Raw genomic sequence first — 25432 nt, forward strand, 5'->3', positions numbered from 1 at the left:
TGTATTTAAAAAAAGTTTTACAGAACATAAGACACCCAACATGCTACACAAAGGAAAATAAAAAAAATCATGATCCATCAATAGAATTTGTTAAAGTTTCAAACCATGAACTGGCGTAAATTATAATTTACGTATTCCCTAGTCTGGTTAGTTAAATTTAGTTCAAATTATAAGTCATTCAATCTGGTTCAGTTAGTGTGAAATGTTCTGTTTTTCTTAGCTGTATATGGAAAATATCTACAAGCAGAATATTCGTGCATATTCACAGTCATTTTATAACATCTTCAAATTACTGTAACATGCATATGTCAGTAGAATGCATCACTAAAGTGAGCTCTCAATAACAGGTAGTCCAATACAGCTGTTTATTTTTCAAAAATTACTGGTGAGTATAACACATTCCAACTTCTTTGATGCTCAAAATTATACTTATTGATCAATGTATGAGTTAACCCAAAATTGTGGTAAGTAAATAAAATTTTAAAAAATCATCTATATAATTTAAGTAACATCACATTATTTTCAGAGCTAAATGGGATGTATCGATTATATCTTCCCAGGAGTTACAATCTGTACTGGCTATAAAACATTCAGACAAGAATAAACTCAGGAGTATTAGGGGTTTAGGAGACTTTGCCTGCTCTGTTACAAAAATCAAAAAACACAGTAACAAATGCAGATCTATTTTTGTTGCTTCGGGGTCTGTTCAAAATACTACAATAAACCTTACTTTTTTTCAGGAATGAGACAGTTTGCTAGGAAAAATGTCTCACCACCTTATTTGAGAAGAGCAATGTCAAAAGTAAAACTAAAAAGCAAATGAAACCTGTAACAATGCACCCACAGGGTAAAAATGGTCTTTACAGTAAAGGTAGCTGACTGCTGTCAAGAAAATACATTTCATTGCTATATCAGAGTATGTGAGCATGCTGGAGATTTAAAAGCTCCTTTCAACCATATGTTGAAATAATGGTAGTCATAGTAAAACCAACCAAGTCATTCCATTTTAAAATCTAAGGCCATTACATAGGAGCTTATGTATATGGCAGTTAGAAAATATTTTTTTAGAAGTTCACACTAGAAAAGTCAATTTACATTTTAAATAGGAGTCGCCACCTGCTTACCTTAACAATATCCAGCCCGCCAACAAGTTCACCTTTCACGTACAACTGAGGGTATGTTGGCCAGTTTGAATATGTTTTTAATCCTTGCCGCACCTAAGGAAAATAATCTTAACTTTAAGGCTCTTAACGGCAGCTTTAGTAGTGTAGTAGACATAACAGTGACATCTGTGGGGCGGAGGGGACGAGATAAAGACTCAGACTTACCTCTTCATCCTCTAATATGTCAAATGTCTCATAATCAACTCTATAAAGAAAGATGAAAATGAATTATAAATTTTTGCAACATAATACCCACAAAAACATAACACATTTATTTGTTTTCAAACTACCAGATAGCCACCATCCATAAGGAGACTCTCACAAGATCTCTATTTATAATCTACAAGCAAGAGACTGCAGAAAGTCAGCTACTTAAGCGGGACATCTGGTAATTACCCATTAAATACTCCGAGTGACACACTACTTATTTTACGGATACTACAACTTTTTTAGCATCTACATTAAAATCAAAAGTTAGTATAGACCAAAAAATACCCAATTTCATTGAATGGCTACTTACGCTGACTAGACAGAGTGACATGTTACACAAGAAAAACTGAGTATGTGCTTTAAGTGTGCAAAATATATGTGATATTAAAAATCATTCGGTTCATCAACACACTGCTTAAGAATAGAAAAAGTTTTAGACACCAAAATAAACTATTATACAGACATGAAATGGTCTCAGGCAAAGTTACTGATCCATAATGGTACACTTATTTTGTTGTTAATTCCTAGAGTTATTTCATAAACACCAGACAGTAGGCAAATTCTTATGCTCTGATTGGCTGATGGGCATTGAAACAGGCAGGGATTTGTATGAGGTGTTTCTGAACTCTACAAATCTCCATTCTGATTGGCTACTGCTCTCAGTTGATTCATAGGGCCATAAATATTGTTGATTACCCTTGCTAGTCACACATCTAACTAGAGAAATAAGACAATATAATTTTTTTTAAATGGAATTATTCAAGGGGCGAAGCTGTTAAGCAATTCTCAAGGGACAAGGAGCTGTAGGGGAAGACGGGAAATCAGACATTAGGCATGGCAAGACACTCAGAATTTGAGGCAGCCATGTTTATTGTGGGCAAAAGGGAATTCTAGAAGAATTGCAAGGATTTTTGTAGTCAACAATCAGATTGCAAAGAGGAGAGGATGAGAAGGACATTCACAGTGCTTGCTGTTAGTTAGCTGAGCTACCACCAAGCTAAGTAGTTACTTTTCATTATTTAAATTTGAAAGTATGTGGCATATAGTGTACTCACTGCATTTCTTTTAGTAGCCAAATAACTTTAAGTAGGGATACAAGTTCCATTTTTATTACAATTATCAAATGCCAGCTGCTTTTCCATCTCTCCAGTGATTATTGAACTAAATAGCCAGCAACAATTATGGATTTGAATTAACTAGCAACTATTTGCATTATGCAACGTCTCACGCAGAACAAGAGAGTTACATGTCCAGCAATAATCAGGAGGAGTAATTCACTAATATGATTAGACAGAGAACTTGTTCAACAGACCTTTGAGTGTGCTTAAACTGCCTCCCACATTCTGGCAATCACCAGTGGCAGATGTTAATCTTATACTAAATGTACTGTGAACTCAGTCACCATACCAGGCATCTCCCTCTATCCGTTTCTCTTTCCACTAAAGCCTTCTATTTTTAGGGCATTAATACGATACCTCTTTTAAATGTTTATAAATACATTTTTAGGTGAGAGAGAAAGCCATTCTCCATTAGAATGATTCAATTTACTATTGCTACCTGGTGTTTTTCCACCTTTTAAGTTTACTTATAAACACTGCACTTTTATTCATTACAAAGCTGTTATCTCTTAAATTATAGCTACATACCCAGTGCTGTTTAGGATTTCTATAATTTGCTTGCTGAATCCACATTTTGCCATCTAAAATGAGAGAAAGACTTATTAGACTACAACACTATCTTTCAAGTTTTATGAAGTTTTAAAGTTCTTAAGCCAAGAAAATTCCAGCTTCCAGATTCTCATATCACAACCCAATTAATCTGTTTTATTTCTAAGAAATAACCCTTCTTGATGTGCACTCTCTCTGCTGTCCTCCTTCCCCAATCACCTTTTAACAGCTACATTACATTTGCTCTGCCAAGTTTAACTTCATAGAGCAATTTTAGACTAAAACCAGAAGGGGGAGACAATTCAAATACAAACAGTATAAATAATGTAGATGAAGCTGATGAATGTAACTAAAGTTTTAGTGAGATGATTGCATCACCACAGCAATGTGCTCAGCTGAGGTACTGATAACTGTCAGATAAATTATAGATTGCTTTGCACGGTCTGTAGAAGCAAGTCAGACAGATAACTTCCTGATATCACTCCAATTTCAGTTGCCAAAAAGAAGAGAGGTTTAACGGTCCCTTCCCTGCAGATGTGAGCATCAAAAGAAATTACAATGAAACCATTTTGGAGATCTTTACCTGCTTGTTTCCTTTCATAAACAGCATCACTGAAGCTTTGTTTGTCAGGACTTTAAGTCTAAAATAGGGGAAAAAATTATATGAAATATCTCAGTTCAATTATTAACCATACTTTTGATCTACTTCTTCAGTAACATACATATAAGATAGGAAGATAATTTATAGGTTTAGTAGATACATTTAAAGCTGCATTATAAACAACTGAATTTATTTATATTCCATTCTATTTCATTCTCTCCCTAAGCCACTGTAAACCATATTACTTTTAAAGCAACAATTATTTTTTCCAGATTAAACTGAAAACACCTAGATGCAGCAAACTTAAGGGGAAAATTCCATATTGAATTGGAGATATTTTTAATACAATATCCAGATATCTGTGTATCTAATCACAGGTATCAGAAAGACAAGGTGGGTGAGGTAATACTTTTACTGGGCCAACTTCTGTTGGTGAGAGAGACAAGCTTTCGAATTTACACAATAATGCTCTCTTTGGAAGACCTGAAGAAGAGCTTTGTGTAAGCTCAAAAGCTTGTCTCTCACCAACAGAAGTTGGCCCAATAAAAGATATTACTGAACCTAGCTTGTCTCTATAGTAGCAGTGTTGGTCCCAGGACATAACACTGCACAGTTACAGATATGTAATCTATACACAATATTTCAAATGCAGAACCTAGCTATTAGTGATTCATCTTCTTCTCATACATCATTAGATAAAGTCTTTGCTAGTACTCTACGAAAAGTTATGACTGACATCCAATAGTCAAACCCATTTCAGTTGAGATGGTATTTTAATATTTTTGGTTGCTTGCTTGCTAAGAATTTACTGTTCCATAACATTTTTACAGGTTCATAACAACCTCTTTCCCCAAATTCTCCATCAGGAATTTTGACGGGTCATATACAGAACATTAAAGTCCCACAACATCTGATAAAATAGGGCATCAAATTTTATGAACTTCTAAAAGAGCTGCCAGGTTGTAGAAAATATGCTCCATTTTATTTTATTTTTAATTTCCCATTAGGTTTAATTCTTTGCTTGAATGAGTGGAGAGTAGGGGCCGTAGGGAGCCAGCTGCAGCTCTCTGATCCTCTAAAGGGGTAGAATTTCATTATAGTCACATTTAGCAAAGAGAAAGAGTAGCACGGTCAAACACCTAGGTTGCCACTGTTCTGTTGAGGGACTTTCCCTTCTGCGTTGACCACAGAAGTCAATTGGCCAGAGATTCACAAGTGCAAAATGTAAAAAGTTTAATTACAGTGCTGTAAAAATACGCTTTGGTTTTCAAAGGAAAACTGGGAAGCTGGAAGACAGCTATGGAAAGCTGAAAATTAAGCTGGGCAACAAACTCAACTGTTTCAAGATGAGTACAATAATGTAATGAGACAAAGATTGGAGTGGATCTAGAACTTCTAGCCTAGCTCTATGAATAGGAGTTCTATGACTGTCCTGCACAGTGAATGGACAATTGCCATTTTGCCAGAGTTAAAGTATCAGAATGAATGAAGATTTAAAATCCTTGTCTTACAGCTCTCGTTGCTTCTTTACTGAGGCATCCACCTGAACCAATCTTAAGTTGACTTCATTAAAACATATTTAGATCCTGTATAAGCATCCTTTTCAGAGATGGAAGAAGTGACATCTCATATTATGACTAATGGAGAAAAGAAACTAATTGTTTTTGCTTCAAAGGCTAAGCAAAGCAGAAAACAAAGCATGAATTGGACGGTACAAATTAGGAATTAATTTCAGAGCCTGCAAGTTGGCACGGGGGAAGGAGAAGACCAGCAAAAGCACCTCCTGCCAAAAAAATTCCATTTAAAAAGAAAGTGACTCAGAAGGTATAACTCATCACCCAATGGAACCAGTCAGTTTTGCTAGAGGGGATGGCTCGCTCAGTAGTCGAAACATTAGGTTTCAAATATTGAGTCTCCTTGGAGCTAATGGTTCAAATCCCAAAAATGCAGGTTAAGCTCTTTATCCTCAAGATAGTTTGAGTTCCATGTAGTTTGCTGTAAAGAGGTGTTTGGGTTTTTTTTTTGTTTTTTTTTTTGTTTTTTTTTTTTTAAGATTAAAAATAAAAGGTCTGTTAGCTCTGTGCAGACATTTAAGAGCTCATAAGCAAGGGTTTGTCCTGGTATTACTGAAATATTTCAGTGTTTATTACCCTTACCCATGACAAAACATAGTGCTGTTCATTATCACATTATTTTATTATTGTTTCTGTAGTCTACTGAAGTTTATGTTACTGTGTATTTTCCTACCAATATTTTCAAGTACTTCTACTTATATATATACACACACACACACACACACACACACACACACACACACACACACACACACAGAGTAGTACAAAATATAGCCCTTATCCTGTAATCAGATCTGGAGGGGTCAGACACTATAATACAGCATAATGCTATATCTGAATATATTTGACTGCAGAATCAAGGCCAAAATGAGTAACTAAAACTTGAAAAAAAAACATATTGCATTATCATATTATTCAAATAATATGAGTATTAAGCACAAAGAGTAAATTAAAGGGTATGCTCTCATCTAACTTTTGCATGTTCTGATTTGTAAGTATTTAACTGTGCAGCCTACCAGTGCTTTATTATAATACAGTAGAACTTCAGAGTTATGAAAACCGAAGTTACAAACTGACCAGTCAAGCACACGTCTCATTTGGAACCAGAAGTATGCAATCAGGCAACAGCAGAGACAAAAAAGCAAATACAGTACAGTACTGTGTTAAACTACTAAAAAAAATAAAAATAAAGGGAAAATTTAAAAAAGATTTTACAAGAAAGTGTTTCTGTGCTTCTTTCATTTAAATTAAGATAGTTAAAAGCAGCATTTTTCTTCTGCATAGTAAAGTTTCACAGCTGAATTAAGTCAATGTTCAGTTGTAAACTTTTGAAAGAACAACCATAACGGTTTGTTCAGCATTACAAACATTTCAGAGTTACGAACAACCTACATTCCTGAGATGTTCATAACTCTGAGGTTCTACTGTAGTTTGCATTATATGCTATTTCCCAAGCGTGGTTTACCAATGCTTCTTTGACAGTTGGGATCAGACACTTCCAGAGCTTTATAGATACCCAGTATCACCAACCTCAGACTATGAGTAGGTACGTGTGTGTCAATATTTGCCTTCAGAGAATAGATGTAACTTGATCATTTAGCTTCCTCTTTCCTGTCTAAATAAGATGAGAAACAAATTCCCACTACTTGCTAGCTATTGCTATAAAATAGGAAGATGCTTCACATATTTAGAGCTTATGATTGGTTTGGTTACCAGGCTTGGCTTAGTGGAGCAGCCAAATTTAAACAGAGCATGTGCTCAAATGGGAAGACTCAAGAGGCCAGACTGGCTTCTAGATATTAGGTCTGCCTTGGGAGATTAAAAACCCACAATGCATCACTAAAAAGCACATAATGTCAAAGGAGACAACAGTTGGAACTGAAGAGTGGGGAGCGAGGCTACATAATTATACTGTACTGACACCATAGTAATCAAATCTATACCCAATCAGATTCAAAATTTGTATGTGACAGTCTGGTTAAAAAAAGTTACTTGTAGAGATACATTTTCTATAAAAGGATTTACCTATGTTTCCTTTCTTAAAAAACTAGTTGTTATTCAAGAAAGGAGACGGGAGGAAATCTGTGTCCGATTTTAAATGTAATAAAACTTGTAGTCTAAGTAAATCCCTCCAAAACAGCATACCCAAATGTTTACTTCTATATACCATCACCCATGTTATCTACAATTGAAGAGATAACTAAAAGATTCAATTACTTCAAATGAAAGATTGCAGCATTACAGTAATTTACTTTTTAAGTGTTGATGTATTTCTGAGAGTCAGACTATGGATGTTGCCTCTAAACAGGCTGCTAAAATAAAGATATAATGCATCATACTTGTCTTCCAATTTGTGTGCCTTGGGACAGATTGTGTCCAGTTCTCCAGAAGCCTCCAGTTCCTGAAAAACAGGTGTTCAGATTTAGAAAGAGATGGTTTTATACATTATATTATATATATATACACACACACACAGACACACACACATATACACACACACACTTACTTTTAAAAACATGCAAAATATAAAAAAGATGCAGATTTCTCAATTTCTAACCTTAACAATATCCAGTCCACCTATAAGCTCTCCAGCTACATACAACTGTGGATAAGTAGGCCAATTAGAGTATGTTTTCAGTCCTTGACGTACTTCTTCATCAGAAAAAATATCAAAACTGCTAAACATAATGTTATGTTTGTTAAGAATCTCCACCATTTGTCTGCTGAAACCTGGATATAAAGAGGATATCAGTTAGGCGGTGATTAATTTAAATTATATCTATTTTTAAATAAAATGCTCTCATGGCTATATGAAAATTTATTTGGTTAAAAAATGTACTACAGATCATTCAGACAATAACCGCTCCCTACAAGGTTCTAGTGTGTTTCTTTTTCTTATTTGAGAGTATTAACATGATAAAACAAAAAAGACAATGAATAAAAATGGTTTTATTATTGCGATTATTAAGCCTAAGTATCTATACAGTACGTATGTCTGAAGTCTGCCTGCATAAACAATTACATTCAGTAACTTTAGTGTACTACATTTTGGTGGAACATCTTATGATTAAACCTCAAAGAAATCTATTTCCCTAGTCTCTGACTTGTCTAGTCCTCCTCCTTCCTTCTGCATCCAAAAGAAAAGATACTCTTTGCCCTCCTCCACATCTTCTGCTTCCCATTCTCTTCCCCTCACACACATACTTTACATTCCTGCAGCTCTTCTTGTTTTCTCCCTCCAGCTACTGCCTGTCTCCCCCAAACACCAATAGTTTGAATTAGTTGAAACTGACTGGCTAAAGAGCACGGGAACTATGCCTATTGGGTTGCAGTAGTTTGACTTTTAAAATGGCCTTTTTCTGGCTGCGTTTTTTAAGTATTTACATTCACAAGAGTACATATTTTATTGTACTTGTGACACTTTTTATTAGGTACTATGAAGTCTTGTACTTTTCTTCTGATAATGTGCTAATGAGAAAGTAAGTCCTGGACATTAGATTTATAAAATATGGGATTTAAAACACCCTATTATGTAGTCTGTTTTACAGAAAATGTTTCTTTTCATAATTTCTTTGTTCTAAGAAAATATACAATAATGAATGTATCCCAGTCTTCACACACGCATTAACTTTTTACAATACTGTACACAAAACTTAACGTTCCGTATGCATAATAAACCATGTTTTACACTAAAAAAGGGACTAGCTAGAGATCATTTTGAAAAATCTTCTGTCATAACCACCATCATCATTCTAAGATTACTAAAACTGAAAAGTAGATTTTGAACATTTTCACTATTTGGACTTTTTTTTTTTTTACATTTCTTTAATAAACGGAACAAAAGGAATTCTTAAATAAAAATAACCAGACTGTCACATACAAATAACTATTATTTGATTTCAACTTGCAAGATCACTTAATTTTTTAAATATGGATTTGCACTACAGTTTTCTGCAGTTTGCATGATCTGCAATTTGTTGAGATGAGGTACTGATATGTATATGTATGACATCTAAGTGTTAAGTTCATGTACAGCCTGAAGTAAAAACATGGACTCTGAAATTTCTCATTCATCTGGGAGTTCATTAGTAAACAGCTAACGGTGATTGCTGATGGTTATTCTGTTGTCAATATATTAACTCATTTCTATTGAACAAGGCTGAGAAAAAGCTTCATTTTAGCTATAGGCAATTATGCAGACTAGAAAGATAGACTGGTTGTGTTTCATTTTTAAGGGTTAAAGTAGCAGAATGGAAATGTTATGCTTAGGGGAAAAGTACCAATACAGCTTTACTTTCATAACAAAAGATTTAGGTTGAATGTCTGAAAAAACGCCATATATGTAAACAAAGAATTAAAGTGTGAACAAAATGTAAGTATATCCAGACAGCCATAAATGCCACTATATACTTTATACTGTTAATGAGAATAAATAAAATTGTAATACCAATGAAACAAGCAAACCAATGCAGTCGCAGTCCAAAAATCTCCTGAAACAAGATTTACACGTGTAGCAACACGATACAACAGCCAGTGAACACATGGCCAAGGGAACAGACTTCACTCAACACCATACTGAAGTAGACTCTCTCAATGAAGTAATGATTAACTACAAAAAAAGATTCCATATCCCACCACAGGAGAGGGTTCCACACCAGTCGCCAAGGGCACTCATCTATCATTTCAAATCTGTTGTCTCTCTCAAAATAGAGTTTGTTCACAACTATATTCATCCTTGGATAACCACATGGAGCATCTTGTAATTATTTTACATTCTTTTTACTTATCTAATGCCATTGTCATAACAAACCAGTTTGATCTTTGACAATTTAGCCTTTTTAATATGGTAAGCTCTCTTCTCATTAAAAGGTATGCCTATTTTAATAACTCTGCCAGCACCAGAATACTATAGATTTTTATCACCAACCAACACCACATTCTATCTTAAGTATCTTATCTGCTGAATTGGACTAACTACTAAATTAACTTCTCTTCAATCTTAGTTACAAACCCAGGCAATCCTATATACAACTGCAAATTTTCACTGATAATCTTGATTTTAATACATAATTCTGTACTATGTAAGTAAAAAGAGCTCACTGTGTATTTTTCATAGAATGTGTGACAGTAGTATATAGTACAAAATCTGTGCAAGTTTGAAAAAATATTGTACAATATTACAGTGCATGGTTGTATAATTAGAGATTCTTTTATGCAAATGCACCAAAGAGCCAAAACTCTGTGTGTAATCTTGATTTCGGCTTTTCCTGCTTTTCTGAGCACTTAACCATGCACTCTCAATGCTCACTTAATCTCTTATGTTTAAACTTGGTTGAGTCCCCTCTGTGAAATAATGTATTTCCGCTGAACCTCCGCCTCAGCCCACATACACATTCAGTACACTTCATTACGCACGAGCAGGGGAGCGCAAGAGGGGAGGACTCCTGTCTCATACTGAGAAAGCGGGACGATCAGCAAGTTATCTTACGTGCCTATACACAAATGCAAGAAGCTTTGGAAACAAGCAGGGAGAACTGGAAGTCCTGGCACGGGTCAAGGAACTATAATGTGATTGGAATAACAGAGACTTGGTGGGATAACTCACATGACTGGAGTACTGTCATGGATGGATATAAACTGTTCAGGAAGGACAGGCCGGGGAGAAAAGGTGGGGGGAGTTGCACTGTATGTAAGAGAGCAGTATGACTACTCAGAGCTCCGGTATGAAACTGCAGAAAAACCTGAGAGTCTCTAGATTAAGTTTAGAAGTGTGAGCAACAAAGGTGATGTCGTGGTGGGAGTCTGCTATCGACCACTAGACCAGGGGGATGAGGTGGACAAGGCTTTCTTCCAGCAACTAACAAGTTACTAGATCGCAGGCCCTGATTCTCATGGGAGACTTCAATCACCCTGATATCTGCTGGGAGAGCAATACAGCAGTGCACACACAATCCAGGAAGTTTTTGGAAAGTGTAGGGGACAATTTTCTGGTGCAAGTGCTGGAGGAACCAACTAGGGGCAGAGCTCTTCTTGACCTGCTGCTCGCAAACAGGGAAGAATTAGTAGGGGAAGCAAAAGTGGATGGGAACCTGGAAGGCAGTGACCATGAGATGGTTGAGTTCAGGATCCCGACACAAGGAAGAAAGGACAGCAGCAGAATACGGACCCTGGACTTCAGAAAAGCAGACTTTGACTCCCTCAGGGAACTGATGGGCAGGATCCCCTGGGAGAATAACATGAGGGGGAAAGGAGTCCAGGAGAGCTGGTTGTATTTTAAAGAATCCTTATTGAGGTTGCAGGAACAAACCATCCCGCTGTGTAGAAAGAATAGTAAATATGGCAGGCGACCAGCTTGGCTTAACAGTGAAATCCTTGCTGATCTTAAAACACAAAAAAGAAGTTTACAAGAAGTGGAAGATTGGACAAATGACCAGGGAGGAGTATAAAAATATTGCTCAGGCATGCAGGAGTGAAATCAGGAAGGCCAAATCACACTCAGAGTTGCAGCTAGCAAGGGATGTTAAGAGTAACAAGAAGGGTTTCTTCAGGTATGTTAGCAACAAGAAGAAAGTCAAGAAAACTGTGGGCCCCTTACTGAATGAGGGAGCTAAGAAGGCTAATGGAATTTTGGGCTGTATAAGTAGGGGCATTGCCAGCAGATTGAGGGACGTGATCATTCCCCTCTATTCGACATTGGTGAGGCCTCATCTGGAGTACTGTGTCCAGTTTTGGGCCCCACACTTCAAGAAGGATTTGGAAAAATTGGAAAAAGTCCAGCGGAGGGCAACAAAAATGATTGGGGGACTGGAGCACATGACTTATGAGGAGAGGCTGAGGGAACTGGGATTGTTTAGTCTGCAGAAGAGAAGAATAAGAGGGGATTTGATAGCTGCTTTCAACTACCTGAAAGGAGGTTCCAAAGAGGATGGAATCTAAACTGTTCTCAGTGGTACCAGATGACAGAACAAGGAGTAATGGTCTCAAGTTGCAGTGGGGGAGGATTAGGTTGGATATTAGGAAAAACTTTTTCACTAGGAGGGTGGTGAAGCACTGGAATGGATTACCTAGAGAGGTGGTGGAATCTCCTTCCATAGAGGTTTTTAAGGTCAGGCTTGACGAAACCCTGGCTGGGATGATTTAGTTGGGGATTGGTCCTGCTTTGAGCAGGGGGTTGGACTAGATGACCTCCTGAGGTCTCTTCCAACCCTGATGTTCTATGATTACGTTGTTAAAATTAGCCTCATATACATGTAAAGAAATAACCTTTTAAAAGCTCAGTGTGCGATTTGCAAAAGCTCATGCCTACCTTCAAGCTGTTTTGATACAAGGGGTGTTCTTATAAAGGTTTCAAAGTTGTTGTCAAAGCAGAAGGGTCAAAGTGAAAACTTTTACTTAACCTACACTATAGTAGTAACTGTCTCCGACACTATAATTATGAAAACTAAGACATTTCACTGGCATACCGAGTATATGCAAATGAAATACAAACACTAAAAAATGGAGATTGTGATTTTAAAATAAACAAAACAGTTCTAATCTATATTCTCCCATCAGAGTGAATTTAAAAAATGTATTTAAATTAAATACATTTTTCTCTATAAAAAAGACTATTTAAAGTTAAATTTGAAATTATGACAACCTATGTTAAGACCTAAACTAGGGTTGCCACCCATCCAAGTTTTCCTCGGACAATCCAGTTTTTGGCGTCTGTGTGCCAGTGTTTTAAAGGAAGTTTAAAATAATGTTTTAAAAGAAGTCAAACCACAGAACTGGTGGAAGTCAGTGCCTAAGCACCTGGAACCAAGAGTTCATTGAAGTGCTATACTAGCTTCTGACAGCAGTAGCTTCCTCTGCAGGTAAAAGAGAATATTTTTTTCATTTCAATTTATTCAACTAGTTCAGTCCAATGACTAGTTCATACGAAGTTGGGAAACAGATTGGGAGCCGAGAAAGCAGGAAAGCTTGATTTCCTCTTTCAAGCTATGAATAAAAAAGGAGGTGTAAGCAGAGGACACTTTCTAGTCCTAAATTTGGAACAACATGGTGATCAGAAACAATCAAGTTCAATACACTAAGATAATAGTTTCTTTGATTAAGAAATGTATGGATAAACTTATTTTGTTTTTCTGCATCCAGCACATTTAAGGTACTTTTATATAAAACTCCACTGGGATGGAATTTGGAATGTAATTAAATATACAAACAGCACTTTTAAGTAGTTTATTAGTTAACTAAATGACATAAGAAATGTGTCATTCGCCATTTTCTAACATAATGAAAAATGTAAAAACTAAGAATCTGAATACATATGTTAAGCTATATAGTTGCTTAAATAAATGTCAACAGATATAGTAGATGCTCTGGTTAGCAAAAAAGGACCAAATTTACTGTAAAGGCTACAGTTGGTTGCGGATCAACGTTTTAATGGTTACTAACAGATGAGAATAAACTTTTCTTGTAGAAAATAACAAGTACAAATTCAAAACAAAATTAAAATCATTTATTTAAATCAAGGTTTTTTTCTTGCTGATTTAAATCATGTTTAAAATCTATGATATAAATCACTGATTTAAATCAATCCACTCCATCTCCCATTCACTGTAACATACTGGGGGAAACCAAACTGTATTACAAATATTTTGCAAAGCAAAAACCACATATTATAGCCAAGGCAAGAAATTTATGAGTGATAGAAATAAGATTATTAAGAAATAAAATGCTATTTGGGATAAAGACACAGGTGCTTACAACCATCTCAATTTTTTATTGCATATGAAATATGTATGAGGAGTGTGCAAATATTTATGAATGGGCTTGTTTTGTTCACATAAGATTTTAAGGTGCACACATAGTTGTACAGTTAACGTGTGTGTGTGGGGAGGGGAGGGGTGAATGTTTAGTTTTAGTTTGTTACCTGTTAAACCATTTCTACCTTAACCCATAGGTGCTGGAACTAGAGATGCTGGCTTGAAGTGGTTTCCATTATATACTGGGTTTACAGTTTTGTTCAATGGCTCAGCACCCGCACTATAAAAATTGTTCCAGCATCCCTGCCATAATGATCTTGTGGGACTTATTAATCTAATTAAAATGTAGCAGCATTATAGGAGTTAATAAGGAAAACGACATCAGATCAGATATTCCTATTGCATGAACCATCTCTCCCCCCATTTACAGGATCCTGCAGACCACTTCATCTCCCATTCATAATCCTGTAACACTCCCAGAGCACTCACAACAGTTGTTTATATGTAAAAGTGACTTTTTAATTATTTTCTTTTAATACAATTAGCTGTTGGAGGTGGAGCCAATGGCATGTGATCAACCAGCTCTCCACATACAACCAAGTGATCCACAGACACAATCTGAAAACAGCTTTATTAAACCATGGAGTCTCTCCCTGCCAATGCAGGACTGTTCCTTATAGTACATTATGTAGTGTTTTGTCTGGTCTTTTTAAAATCCCAAACAATGGTACTTTCACCATTACTTTCCTTTTAAGATTGTTTCACAGCCCAATACATTTCATTGGCAAAAAGTTCTTCCTCCTCTTCAGATTAAATTATTTTAATTCCATCTCATCACTCCCATTTACTGCACTCAACTCCTCGGGTTAATCTTCAGAATACATGTAGACTTCCTTCCTTCCCCCATCCACAAGTCATTGCTTAGGCAAGATATACATATTTAGCTCTTTAAAATCATTCTTCAAAAGGCTCTTGGTCAGTTGTGTTGCTCTTTTCCTAAATCCCTCCAATCTGTCAACATCAGGCCTGTTCCAAAGTTCACTGAAGTCGGTGGAAAGCTTTCCACTGACTTTAACAGGCTTTGGATCAAACCCATGGTGACCAGAAATGAAAGTACTATTCCAGCTATTATACCACAACTATAGCAAGAAGTCCTAATACCTTCTTGTCCCAGGACATGACGCCTGTGTTTGCAGCCCAAAATACCCTTTTTTGTAGTCATACATATTGCAAACTCAAATCACGACCACCCCTCACTTCATCATTTGCACTCTTGCTTCCTCCCACTGAACTTGTGTGTTTTGAATAGCTTTCACCTTCCTCGCCCTCTCTTTTACCCCAGTGTAGTACTGAAGCTTGCGCCTATTTAATTTTTTTTTTTTTTAATGTTCTTGCCATTTTCAGTTTCTCTAGGTCCTTTCGTACTTTTTCCTCCATTTTTACTATTTACTCAACTCTTCTCAGTTTGGCTTCTTTCGTGAATCTCATGAATACACTCTTATCCTGGTCACTAAAGAATATAGCAAATAAGTATGGTCATCACTTTGGTACCTCATTAGAAACCTCTCTCAAACACTGACTCTTCCCTGTTGCATTGTTACTTATTGCCCTTTGTTTCCAGTCAGTTACCCAGTTTTAAATCCACATGCGTTCTTAACCAAACCAATTTAATTTTTAAATTATAATTTTGAGGAATTGTATCAAAGTCAGGCTGTATAAAAAGTGATTTTTAAATTCATGATATATTTATACATGATTTTATTTAAATTAGAGATGAGTTAAATTAAAAAAACTATTGAAAATTAAATTTATATTTTACGATAACCTAGGTTAAGGCCTGAATTTACTATAATCTATTAATATTATTTTATTTTAATTAAAATGATTTTAACACTACGTTTGCTGCCACTTTTTGAAGAAAGTCAAATCACTGCACTGGTGGAAGTCACTGCCTAATCACCTGGAACCAAAGTGTGTTGAAGTGCTAAACTGGTTTTTGACAGCGGTAACCTCTTCTGCAGGTACCGAGAATTTATTCCCCCGCCCCCCCCCCCAAGTTTATTCAACTACTTCAGTTCAATGACTAGCTCATTCAAAGTTTAGGAATCAACCGGGTTTGGGGGGGGGGAAAAAAACGGGAGGAGAAGGTGGGGCAGAACAGCTTGTTTTCTTCCTCTGATCTACAGGCGAAAAGTGAGGTCGGAGAGGATGAGACCTACTAGTTCTAAAACCTTGAAAAGCATAGTGATCAGAAACAAACAGTTCAATATACTAACTACAGATACTTCCTTTGTTTAATGAATCAGTCAGTTTTAAATGCAAAATGTGTTTTGGTAAGCTTTTTAATTGTATGCTGATACTTTGTTTTTAACTAAAAAAAACTTGAAAATGCTATTTGTGCATTTTTAATTGATCCTGAATGTCTCTCCAAACAGAGCAAGCAAAATCACTAGTAAAACCTTTACCATCCAGTAAATAATAAATACATCATTCACCATTTCCTACCATACTAAAACTGTAAAAATTAAGAATCTGAATAAATGTAAGTTACACTATATAACTGTTTAAATAAATACGTATAAATTAGTGTATCCTCTTATCAGCAAAAAGAAGCACCAAATTTAGCATAAAGGATATATTTAGCTGTAAATCAACATGTTTTAAATGGTTACCAAACAATGAGTCTCAAACTTGCATTAGGACAAGAACTAAAAAATACAAATGCAAATCAAAATTAAAATAAATTATTTCAATCACAGTTTCCTGCTTGCTGATTTAAATCGTAATTAAAATCAATTACTTAAATCATTTTGATTTAAATAAATCCCCTCTAAACAAAGTGTTTTACCATGAGCAGCGGGTAGAGCCTCCTCAGGGGAGGCTATTCCACAGCTCTGCCCCTTCCCCCATGCCCTCCCCACAGCCGGCCAGAGCCCTGAGACCCCTCCCAACCCGCAGTCAAAGCCACAAGCCCTTCTCCCCGCCCAGAGGAGCCCCGGATGGGCTGACTGAAGCCCTGAGCCAAGCCTCCCTTGGCCCAGAGGAGCCTGGGGCTGGCCACAGCCGCGCCTCCGCTCCCCAGACCCAACCCAAACAGAGGAAAAGCATCTGTAAAAGACGCTTTTATTTTGTCCCATGCAGGTTCCAGGGCGGCTGAGGAGGCAATACTGTAACTTCATGGGGGGATTGTGAAAATAAATTAGTGTTTTGATGCGGTCAGATACTTTAATGCAGTGGTCCCTGTATTAAACTGTGGGGGTGTGCCCTCCAGGGGGGCAGAGGGGGGCAGAGGACAGTTGGAGGAGGCATGGCGGGACCGAGGACAGTTCCCGTGGGGGATGGGGAGGGAGCGCAACCCAGACCTGCTCCACCCCCAGCTCTGCTCCAGCCCCACCTCCAGTTGGGGCTCCACTCCCAGCCCCGCTCCCAGCCTCAGCCCGCAACTGCAGCCCCAACCTTACTCCCTTCCACATCCCCCACCCTCACCGGAGCCACTGTCCGGGGTTGGGGGAGGGTGTCACGGACAAGGGTAAAGGGGCCATGACCCCAAAAAAACCTGGGGACCTCTGCTTTAATGATACATACCACAAACAAGCCTATAAATAAATCCTGCAACCAATCCCTACATAAACAAGCCCTGTTACATTAAATAAAATTTCAAGAAGTCCTTACCACAACAAGGCTCCTGGGGAGATCCTTTTATAAACACCATGCAGGGTGCAGCATTGGTCAATTTCTTTAGACGCACGTTGAGGTCCTCTTTTGCATTATCATTAGGGCCAGCTGAAATAGTGCTGCTAGATGCATGGCGCTGGACTTTTTTGGTCAGCTCTGGGGCATGGGCACCATCTAATCTGTCAATTTTCTGAGAATTCTAAATAAGCCAAGAGAGTAGCTCAGTTAAGAAGCATTAACTAAAAGCAGTCTTTTAAACTACTAAAAATTGGAAGTTTTAATGTATTCCATCACTACATACTATAGGTTTTCAGATAAGCAGGCAGAATGGGTTAGAATACTGACCCTTTTTGTCTGTACCGAATAGACTTCTTAAAACTAGTTATAAATAAACAAAAATGATTAACAAACAGAACCAAATGCGCTATTTCTACTGCATAATCACCTGTTAATTCTTCACAAGCATTACACTGAATAATTCAAACAGAAAAGTGAATGAATCATGAAACCTCACTAGACCATGCCTAACACAATACAAGAGAAAAGTCTTATGTATCTCAGGTATTGTAAAGCCATCTATGAATTCAAGGAGGTTCTGAAATATTAAAACTGGATTCCATAATCAATTCTGTGAACTGGCTATTCTTGTGCCCTCGGTAAAAAAAAAAACCGAAAACAAAAAAACCACATATGGAGACACACAGACTGTTAGCAGCTTCTACATTAAGAAAAGGGAGTTCTGCTCTTTTTTTAGTACTAAAAAAAGAGTAGAATGAACATTTACTAGTACTGAACTGCTGAACACAGACATTCATGTGAGTGATATGCAATCCATTTTCTCTTACCTTAAAAAACAAGAATGTTGGAACAGAGCTAATTTCGTATTTTTCAGATACTTCAGGCACAGCTTCAGCTTCCAGCTTAAAAGTCAGAGAAAACATGGTTTTATTTTCATAATTTTCTTTGAAGTTTTGATTGTGCATGTCAATCCTTTTTATAATGTTCTTCTCAGCATTTTATATGTTTAAAAAGGAGTTTGATGCAAAAGTTTGAGAGACATTTGCATTTAAATGAGACTCAGTGGGCTGGCATGTCATCCACTGAGCCTGCACAGTGTCAAAACAGGTTCAGGGGTTTTTATTTTGTTGCACATTTCAAAAGATGCCTAGAGGCTGTGAATAAAATTTTTGGTGCACTAGTGACCTAGTAAATTTTCAATCATATGCAGCTACTACTATATTGAAATCCATAAATCATTGACCCCAGTTATGTCATGATTACAGTGCTTATTTTCTGCCCACAGCAATTCTTGCTGTTTGCTCTATTGACTAATTTCAAGAGGCAGTACATCATGACTGACATTTGCAGCCTTCTGCAAATTATGAAGCAAAAAGGAGTATTTCTTCAATAAACTATTGATGTCTGCTAAATTTTACTTTTAACTCTTGCAAGGCTCCTGGATACTAAGTAGAAAGCTTGTTAGACTATTGGTCCAGAAGCTTGGTCATCATTAAAATGCATATTTTGGAATTCTAGAAGATAATTTTTTACCAGACAAATATAAATCTTTTTATTAACCATGTCCAATGTTTGTATTCTGTCTCAGCTGCTGACTTCAGTGACAAAAGTTGTTTTTTGTTTGTTTATTGTAATAAATGTTGATTTCCTGTTAGCGCTGCAGACATTCAGTGGAAAAACAAAGGTATAAATAAGGTGGTAAAATAGTGAATATAAATGCATTTCAAGGAATAGTAAATAGAAACCTGTGATCCCATTTACAGATGCACAAAGCCTTGCCAACTTCTCTTTCTGCAAACTATACTGGGGCTTTATCAACAGCAATTGGAAAACCATTCAGGGTTGCCGATTTCTTGTTCAGAAAATTAACATTTTTAGAAAAAGTCATCATTGGCTATTCAGTTTCTGGCTATATATAGCGCTTTGAACTTTGTAGTGTTATTTGTAAAAATAGGTTTTAGTTTGTTACACCCATAAGGCTTTTAATCTTGTTACAATTTTGGATGCAAGGGAAATAATTTTACATCTGCTCAACATCCTGTAGGCCAGGGGTGGGGAACCTCTGGCCCACTGCCTAATTTCATTCAGCCCCCGGCAAGTCTCTGTGCCGCGGGCCGGAAGCCTTGAGCCTCGGCATCCCTCCACGGGGCTGCAGCCGCAAGCACTGGATCGCCCCACTGCGGGGCAAAGCTAGGGTTGCCAGGCCGTTAAAAGCCTGGTCAGCTCTGCACAGCTCCCGGAAGCAGCCGGCATGTCCCTGCGGCCCCTAGGCGCAGGTGTGATCAGGGAAGCTCTGTGCGCCGCCTCCGCAGCTCCCATTAGCTGGGAGCTGCAGCCAGTGGGAGCTGTAGGTGCAGGCAACGCGCAACCATGCAGACCCGCCTGGCTGCGCCTCCACTTAGGGGCCGGATCAGACAGTCATGCCAACCGCTTCCAGGAACGGCATGGAGCCAGGGCAGGCAGGGAGACTGCCTTAGCTCCAGTGCGTCGCCAACTGGGAACCGCCTGAGGTAAGCACCGCCTGGCCGGAGCCCACATCCCGAACCCCCTCCCAAACCCTAACTCCCTCCCAGACCCTGCACCCACATCCATACCCCAACCTCCTCCCACACCCTAACGCCCTCCCATACTCCAACCCCTTACCCCAGTCCTGAGCCCGCTCCCACACTCCAAACCCCTTGGCCCCAGCCAGGAGCGCCCTCCTGCAACCCATACGCCTCATCCCCAGCCAGAGCCCTCACCCCCTCCTGCACCTAAACCCCCTACCTCAGCTTAGAGCCCCCTCCTGCACCCTGAACCCCTCATTTCCCAATCTGGTGCCTAGGGGAAGCCCCGAGCCTCCCCACCAACACGGGGCTGTGTGTGGCCCATGACTGATTTTTTTTTTGTGGGTCAATGGCCTGATAGAAAAAAGTTTTCCCTCCCCTGCTGTAGGCAATCAAAGAAATGAAGATCACAGAGAATGATCATGGATTTTCTCTCTCAACATGGGCCTAATCCAAAGCCCATTGAAATCAATGGGAGTCTTCAGTGGACTTTGGATCAGGCCCCTTAACTTTCTCTTGCTCTCAAGTTAATTCTTGTCAGGTTTGATCCTTCACCGAAACAAGCAGTCATTATGCACTCAGCGATGTGAGCATCGTCATCAAGTAGACATTCAAAATTTCCCTCTCTCAAACATATTTCTAAAGATTTCGGAAAAATGTGTGAAGGGAATGGAACTACAGCTTAACTTTATGAACCATAGCCTAAAGAATAAGCCATGACTGGCATTCTGCCAGGCTATCACACAGAGATTTTTGAGACTGGTCTTTAAATAAGCTCCTTTAGGTTCTACCTGCAGTTTTTGATTGAATCATAAGATTGTTTGATGCACACAACAGATCTTTACAGTATCTCCCTCACCTGGTTTATCTTGTATTTGGCCAAGCAGCACCAGACTGTGACCTTTAATTTTGAGTCTTCTATCCCTACTCCAACCACATAGACAAATCTGTACAAGAATTAACTGAGAAACAAAATCTGTCAATATATTTTTATTTTCTGATCTCCTGCAAATGGCTGAATCATTGTTACATGGTACTGAACTTTTATTCCTTTTTCTTTTGGTGGCTCATTTCTTAGCTACTTTGATGCTTTTGTTGCACTTTAATGAAGTTAATTCACACAACTTATTTTATAAAACTGAATTTGTTATTGGTCCATCCACCAAATTTCAGGCTGTTTTAAGATACAGAGAACACAAGTCACATTTTAAACCTCGCGACTTGGTTAAAATTAAGATCTATTCTGTGGTCATCTTTAAAAAATTAATATAAACTTGTGTTTAAATACTGCAGTCAATTTTTAATCACATTTAAAAAGGCTGCTCAAGATTTTGAAGAAGTTAGACTTGTTATAAACAATGGATTTTAAAACTGATGATGTGACTTACAAGGCAGTCCACAATTAGGAACCCACATTCCTGATTAGGTACTTAAAATTAACTTGGTAGGTTAGTTAAATTGTTATTGAATGATCTGAAGTTCGATTGCTTGGCTGTTCCAGAACATGTGACAAAGTTCTATGCTTTTAATTCTAAACCCAAAATATTAAATTAGTACAGTCAGAGTCCAAACTACTGAGTCAATAGACTTATTCAAATCTGCTTATAGCTTGTTTTCTTTAACAGACTCATCTTGCGTATTGTAGTCGGGATGTATTTACAAGACAGGTGTTGTAATTTTATTTTGCGATGTACTGTCCAATGAACCGTGCCCCACATGGCAAAATAAATATTCATTAAAGGTGCACAATCAAGTGACAGCTGAGACTTCAAAAAAAATTTGGCCTACCATAAACTTCAGCAGCATTAGTAAAACAACAAAAACAACGTATAATATTTTGAAAATTGACGTTTTAGGATACTCTAATTAAAATAGCTTTGTAAATTAATACAATTAAAAACAGATCTATCTTTCTGCTTTACAAAAGGAAATGCCAAACTGTGAGATGAGTCATTAAAAACACACAAAACATAAAGGCTGTAAGAAATCAAATTAAAACACACACACACGCAGCTGGTTGTTCCATTACTCCCTGCCCTCATAATCACAAAAATGTCTCATTAACAAGAGAAAGTTGTTTTAAAATGAATGGCATGCAGATCTAGTGCATTAATTTTTTTTTCCACAGTGATTCTATTCCTGGGATATGCAGATGAACTCACAAAAATACTGTGTCTCATTTACTTACTGCTGTTCAACATGCCATACTTAGAATGACAACATCACACAGACTTAAATTTATCTTTCTGCAAACCCTTAATAATGGTTGGAAGAGCAACTAGAGTATCTAAATGAATCCAGAGGAAAATCTACTTGCCTAACCAGCAGTGTCACTGAAACAAATCAAAGCTCTAGCAAATCTTAAAAGAGCAGTATTGCTACCTTAATCCCAGATCCCTGGGATTAAAGAGATCAGGCTATTACACAACTAATTACGGTACTTGCTTGGTGTGTCACTGCAAGTCACATCAAGTACACAGACAAACTTAAAAACCTATTTACTAGGTGAAGTAACATCCTATTAAAGTGCCAATATACTGCATTTTTAAATGCAAGAAGATGCAACTAACTTGTTATTTAAACCAGCAATACACCATGAACTTCACCCACAGTTCAATTTATGCACTTTCTGACACTGACTTTTGAAGTTGAACTCATTAGGATTCAAATCAGCATGAAAGCTTCGGCTTCCACCCCACAGAAGTCACCAGAGAAAAAAAAATCTATTTCTGAAGTTCGTTTTATGTAGAAATGGTCCCCTAGTGTTTGACTGTAGTTTGCATTACTATCTTTAAAATGGCCTTTACTATCTGGACATGAAGACTTACCTTCACAAATGTAACTTGTGAGTGCTCCTTAGCTAACTCAGCCATGACATCATTCATCTGAATGCACTGAGGAGCCCATGGTGCCCAAAAATGGACAACTACAAGAGACCTATGACAAAACAAAACACAGATATAGGTTAATAGAAAGAGATGATTTTTTAAAAATAATGCTATTTTGAAGAATAACTGACTACAAAAAGCATGGTTAGCTATAACGGAACAATGAAATATTACATGAATTAATATACATTGTAAGATAGAAAGAGTAGTACTTCTTTGGATACAGAAAAAAGGAAAATAACTCATATAAGATGAACTCATAGTAAATAACTAAGTTATCCTCTCTAAGGTTATCACAACTCACAAAAAAAACCCACACTAAGAGCACAGAAAGCATAGAGATGGGAAAAAAGCATTAAAATTAGAAAACCTTGCCCAATTTTTAATGTTTTTAGAAGAATGGTGGTTAGAGATGTTTGCTGAAAAACAAATACCACTGATAAGATATGCAACATAAAAAGAAGAAAGAATAAAATCACAACCGAGTTACAAGGAGCTTGACATTTTGCTACCAAACCTGATTCTAGCAGAATGCAGCATCACATACAAAGAATGAGCAACAACTGAAGCAGGCAGAAAGACCTCAATTACTCACTAGGGGGTCACACACTTTGTTGCCTCTGTTGGCTGAGCTTATTGCACACACCAGGGGCTCCTTGCATCCCTTCATTATCCCCTACAAGCTCTGTGTGCCACCCGCCGATCCCCCTCTATTTCAGGGACTCGTTGCAGCCCCCCTCCCCCCGCTCTTCCCATGCCAGGGGCTCTGTGTGCCCTTGCATTCTCCCATATCTCAGCATTCCTCCCCACCATTCTTATTCTCCTTTTCTCTTTCTTTTAGGATGTCAACAATTTAAAACTGTATTACAAGGATAAGCAGAGCTAAGGGCTTGTCTACAGATGGACTCTTATTCCAGAATGAGCATGTCTATACATGGAGTTAAAAGTTATCGTGTTACATCCAAAAGAGAGAAAATACCATCAAGTGGATGGATTGTCAAGCCTCGCAAGCTCAGCCAAAAAGGCACTGAAGGCACTAACGATTAGTGACAAAACATTTGGGTTTAACAAATAATCTGGAAAACACACAACACACTTTGTTGCTTCCGTAAACCAAGTTCATTGCATCCCTCCCGTTCTCCTCCACAAACTCCCTGTGTGCCACCTTCCGACTCTCCTGCAATGCCCCCACACATCCCTTCATTCCAGAGGCTCTATGTATATCCCCTCCCTTTCCCATAACAGAGTCCCCTACATTTCCCCCATGCAAAGGGTCCTGTGTGCTCTCCATTCCGTCCTCTCACCAAAGCAGGCTCTCACACTCTTTCTGCATATGCCAGGGGCTCTGTATGTACCCCCATTCCACCCTGCCAAGGAATCTCTATGGCTCCCATTTCCCCCACCCCCATACCAGGGCCCCATTCTCCCCCATACCTATTCCTCCCACAGCAAGGGCCCCCAACTGGCCTTCCTCACCAGTTCTGTGTGCTCCCATATCAGAATCCCCCATTCTTCATCTCACCCATTATAGGAATTCTGATTGCCCTCATACAAGGGGCTCTATGTACTCCCTTCCCCATGCCAAGGTCCCCAGTTCTCCACCCACATATGTCAAGGGCTCTACATGACCCACTTCCCTCATTAATATTTCTCTTCTTTCTGTCTGGGAGGACAGGTCTACTCTAGGAGCCCTTTATCAGTATAGGTATATCACATCAGCAAAGAATTCCTACTGCAAATGCACCTTTTATTGGCTAAACTGTGCTTTTCCCAGCATAGATTATTCCTGCCCCCCTTCAATTCTCCCTGGGGTGTAATAACCCAAGGTAAAAGAATTAAGTTTAGAGGGGACAACAAATAAGAAGGGAGATGAGGCGTATACAAGATAACGAAAGATGCAAAACTGAACCCCGCACCCTCCCCAACACAAAGCTACCCTTTGGACTCAAAGCCACCAGACATTGGGCCCAAGAACTGTAGGTTTAAAAAAAGTGGGCATTTACATGGATAATGAAAACATTCAGAGTTATCTCAGCCAGGAAATTTTTAAAAAAGGGATATAAACCCTCATGTTTCAGGGCATAAACTAACTTCTAACTAATGAGAACTAGGAAGAAACTTTGTCTGTGGGCCAGTTATTCAATAGTTGTCCACAACAAGGTTTCTTACACCTTCCCCAAAAACATCCAGTGCAGATCACTGTCAGAGACAGTATCGTTATTCCTATGCTTTACTGTTAGCTTTCTTAAACTATTTTCAGCAGAATAAGTGAATAGTTAAGGAAGATTAATATAGCTGGACAGGACAACTAATCAGGAATATAAATTCCAACTTCTTTAGTGA

General features: G+C 38.0%; 1 protein-coding gene across 2 annotated transcripts in view; it reads right to left on the minus strand.

Moving 5' to 3' along the window:
• Positions 1-25432, minus strand: part of GLRX3 (glutaredoxin 3) — a 32497-nt gene that overhangs the window by 450 nt on the left and 6615 nt on the right. For both annotated transcript variants that reach the window (XM_005299659.4, XM_065552188.1), the window contains exons 2-10: positions 23030-23138; positions 18483-18557; positions 17635-17836; positions 7773-7945; positions 7555-7616; positions 3624-3681; positions 3020-3072; positions 1329-1368; positions 1125-1217 (exon numbers count right to left, since the gene is read on the minus strand). In XM_005299659.4, the coding sequence (XP_005299716.1) occupies positions 1125-1217; positions 1329-1368; positions 3020-3072; positions 3624-3681; positions 7555-7616; positions 7773-7945; positions 17635-17836; positions 18483-18557; positions 23030-23138 (865 nt within the window). The remainder of the gene's footprint in view (positions 1-1124; positions 1218-1328; positions 1369-3019; positions 3073-3623; positions 3682-7554; positions 7617-7772; positions 7946-17634; positions 17837-18482; positions 18558-23029; positions 23139-25432) is intronic.

The sequence above is a fragment of the Chrysemys picta genome, chromosome 7, assembly GCF_011386835.1.
Source record: "Chrysemys picta bellii isolate R12L10 chromosome 7, ASM1138683v2, whole genome shotgun sequence".
NCBI classification, from domain to species: Eukaryota; Metazoa; Chordata; order Testudines; family Emydidae; genus Chrysemys; species Chrysemys picta.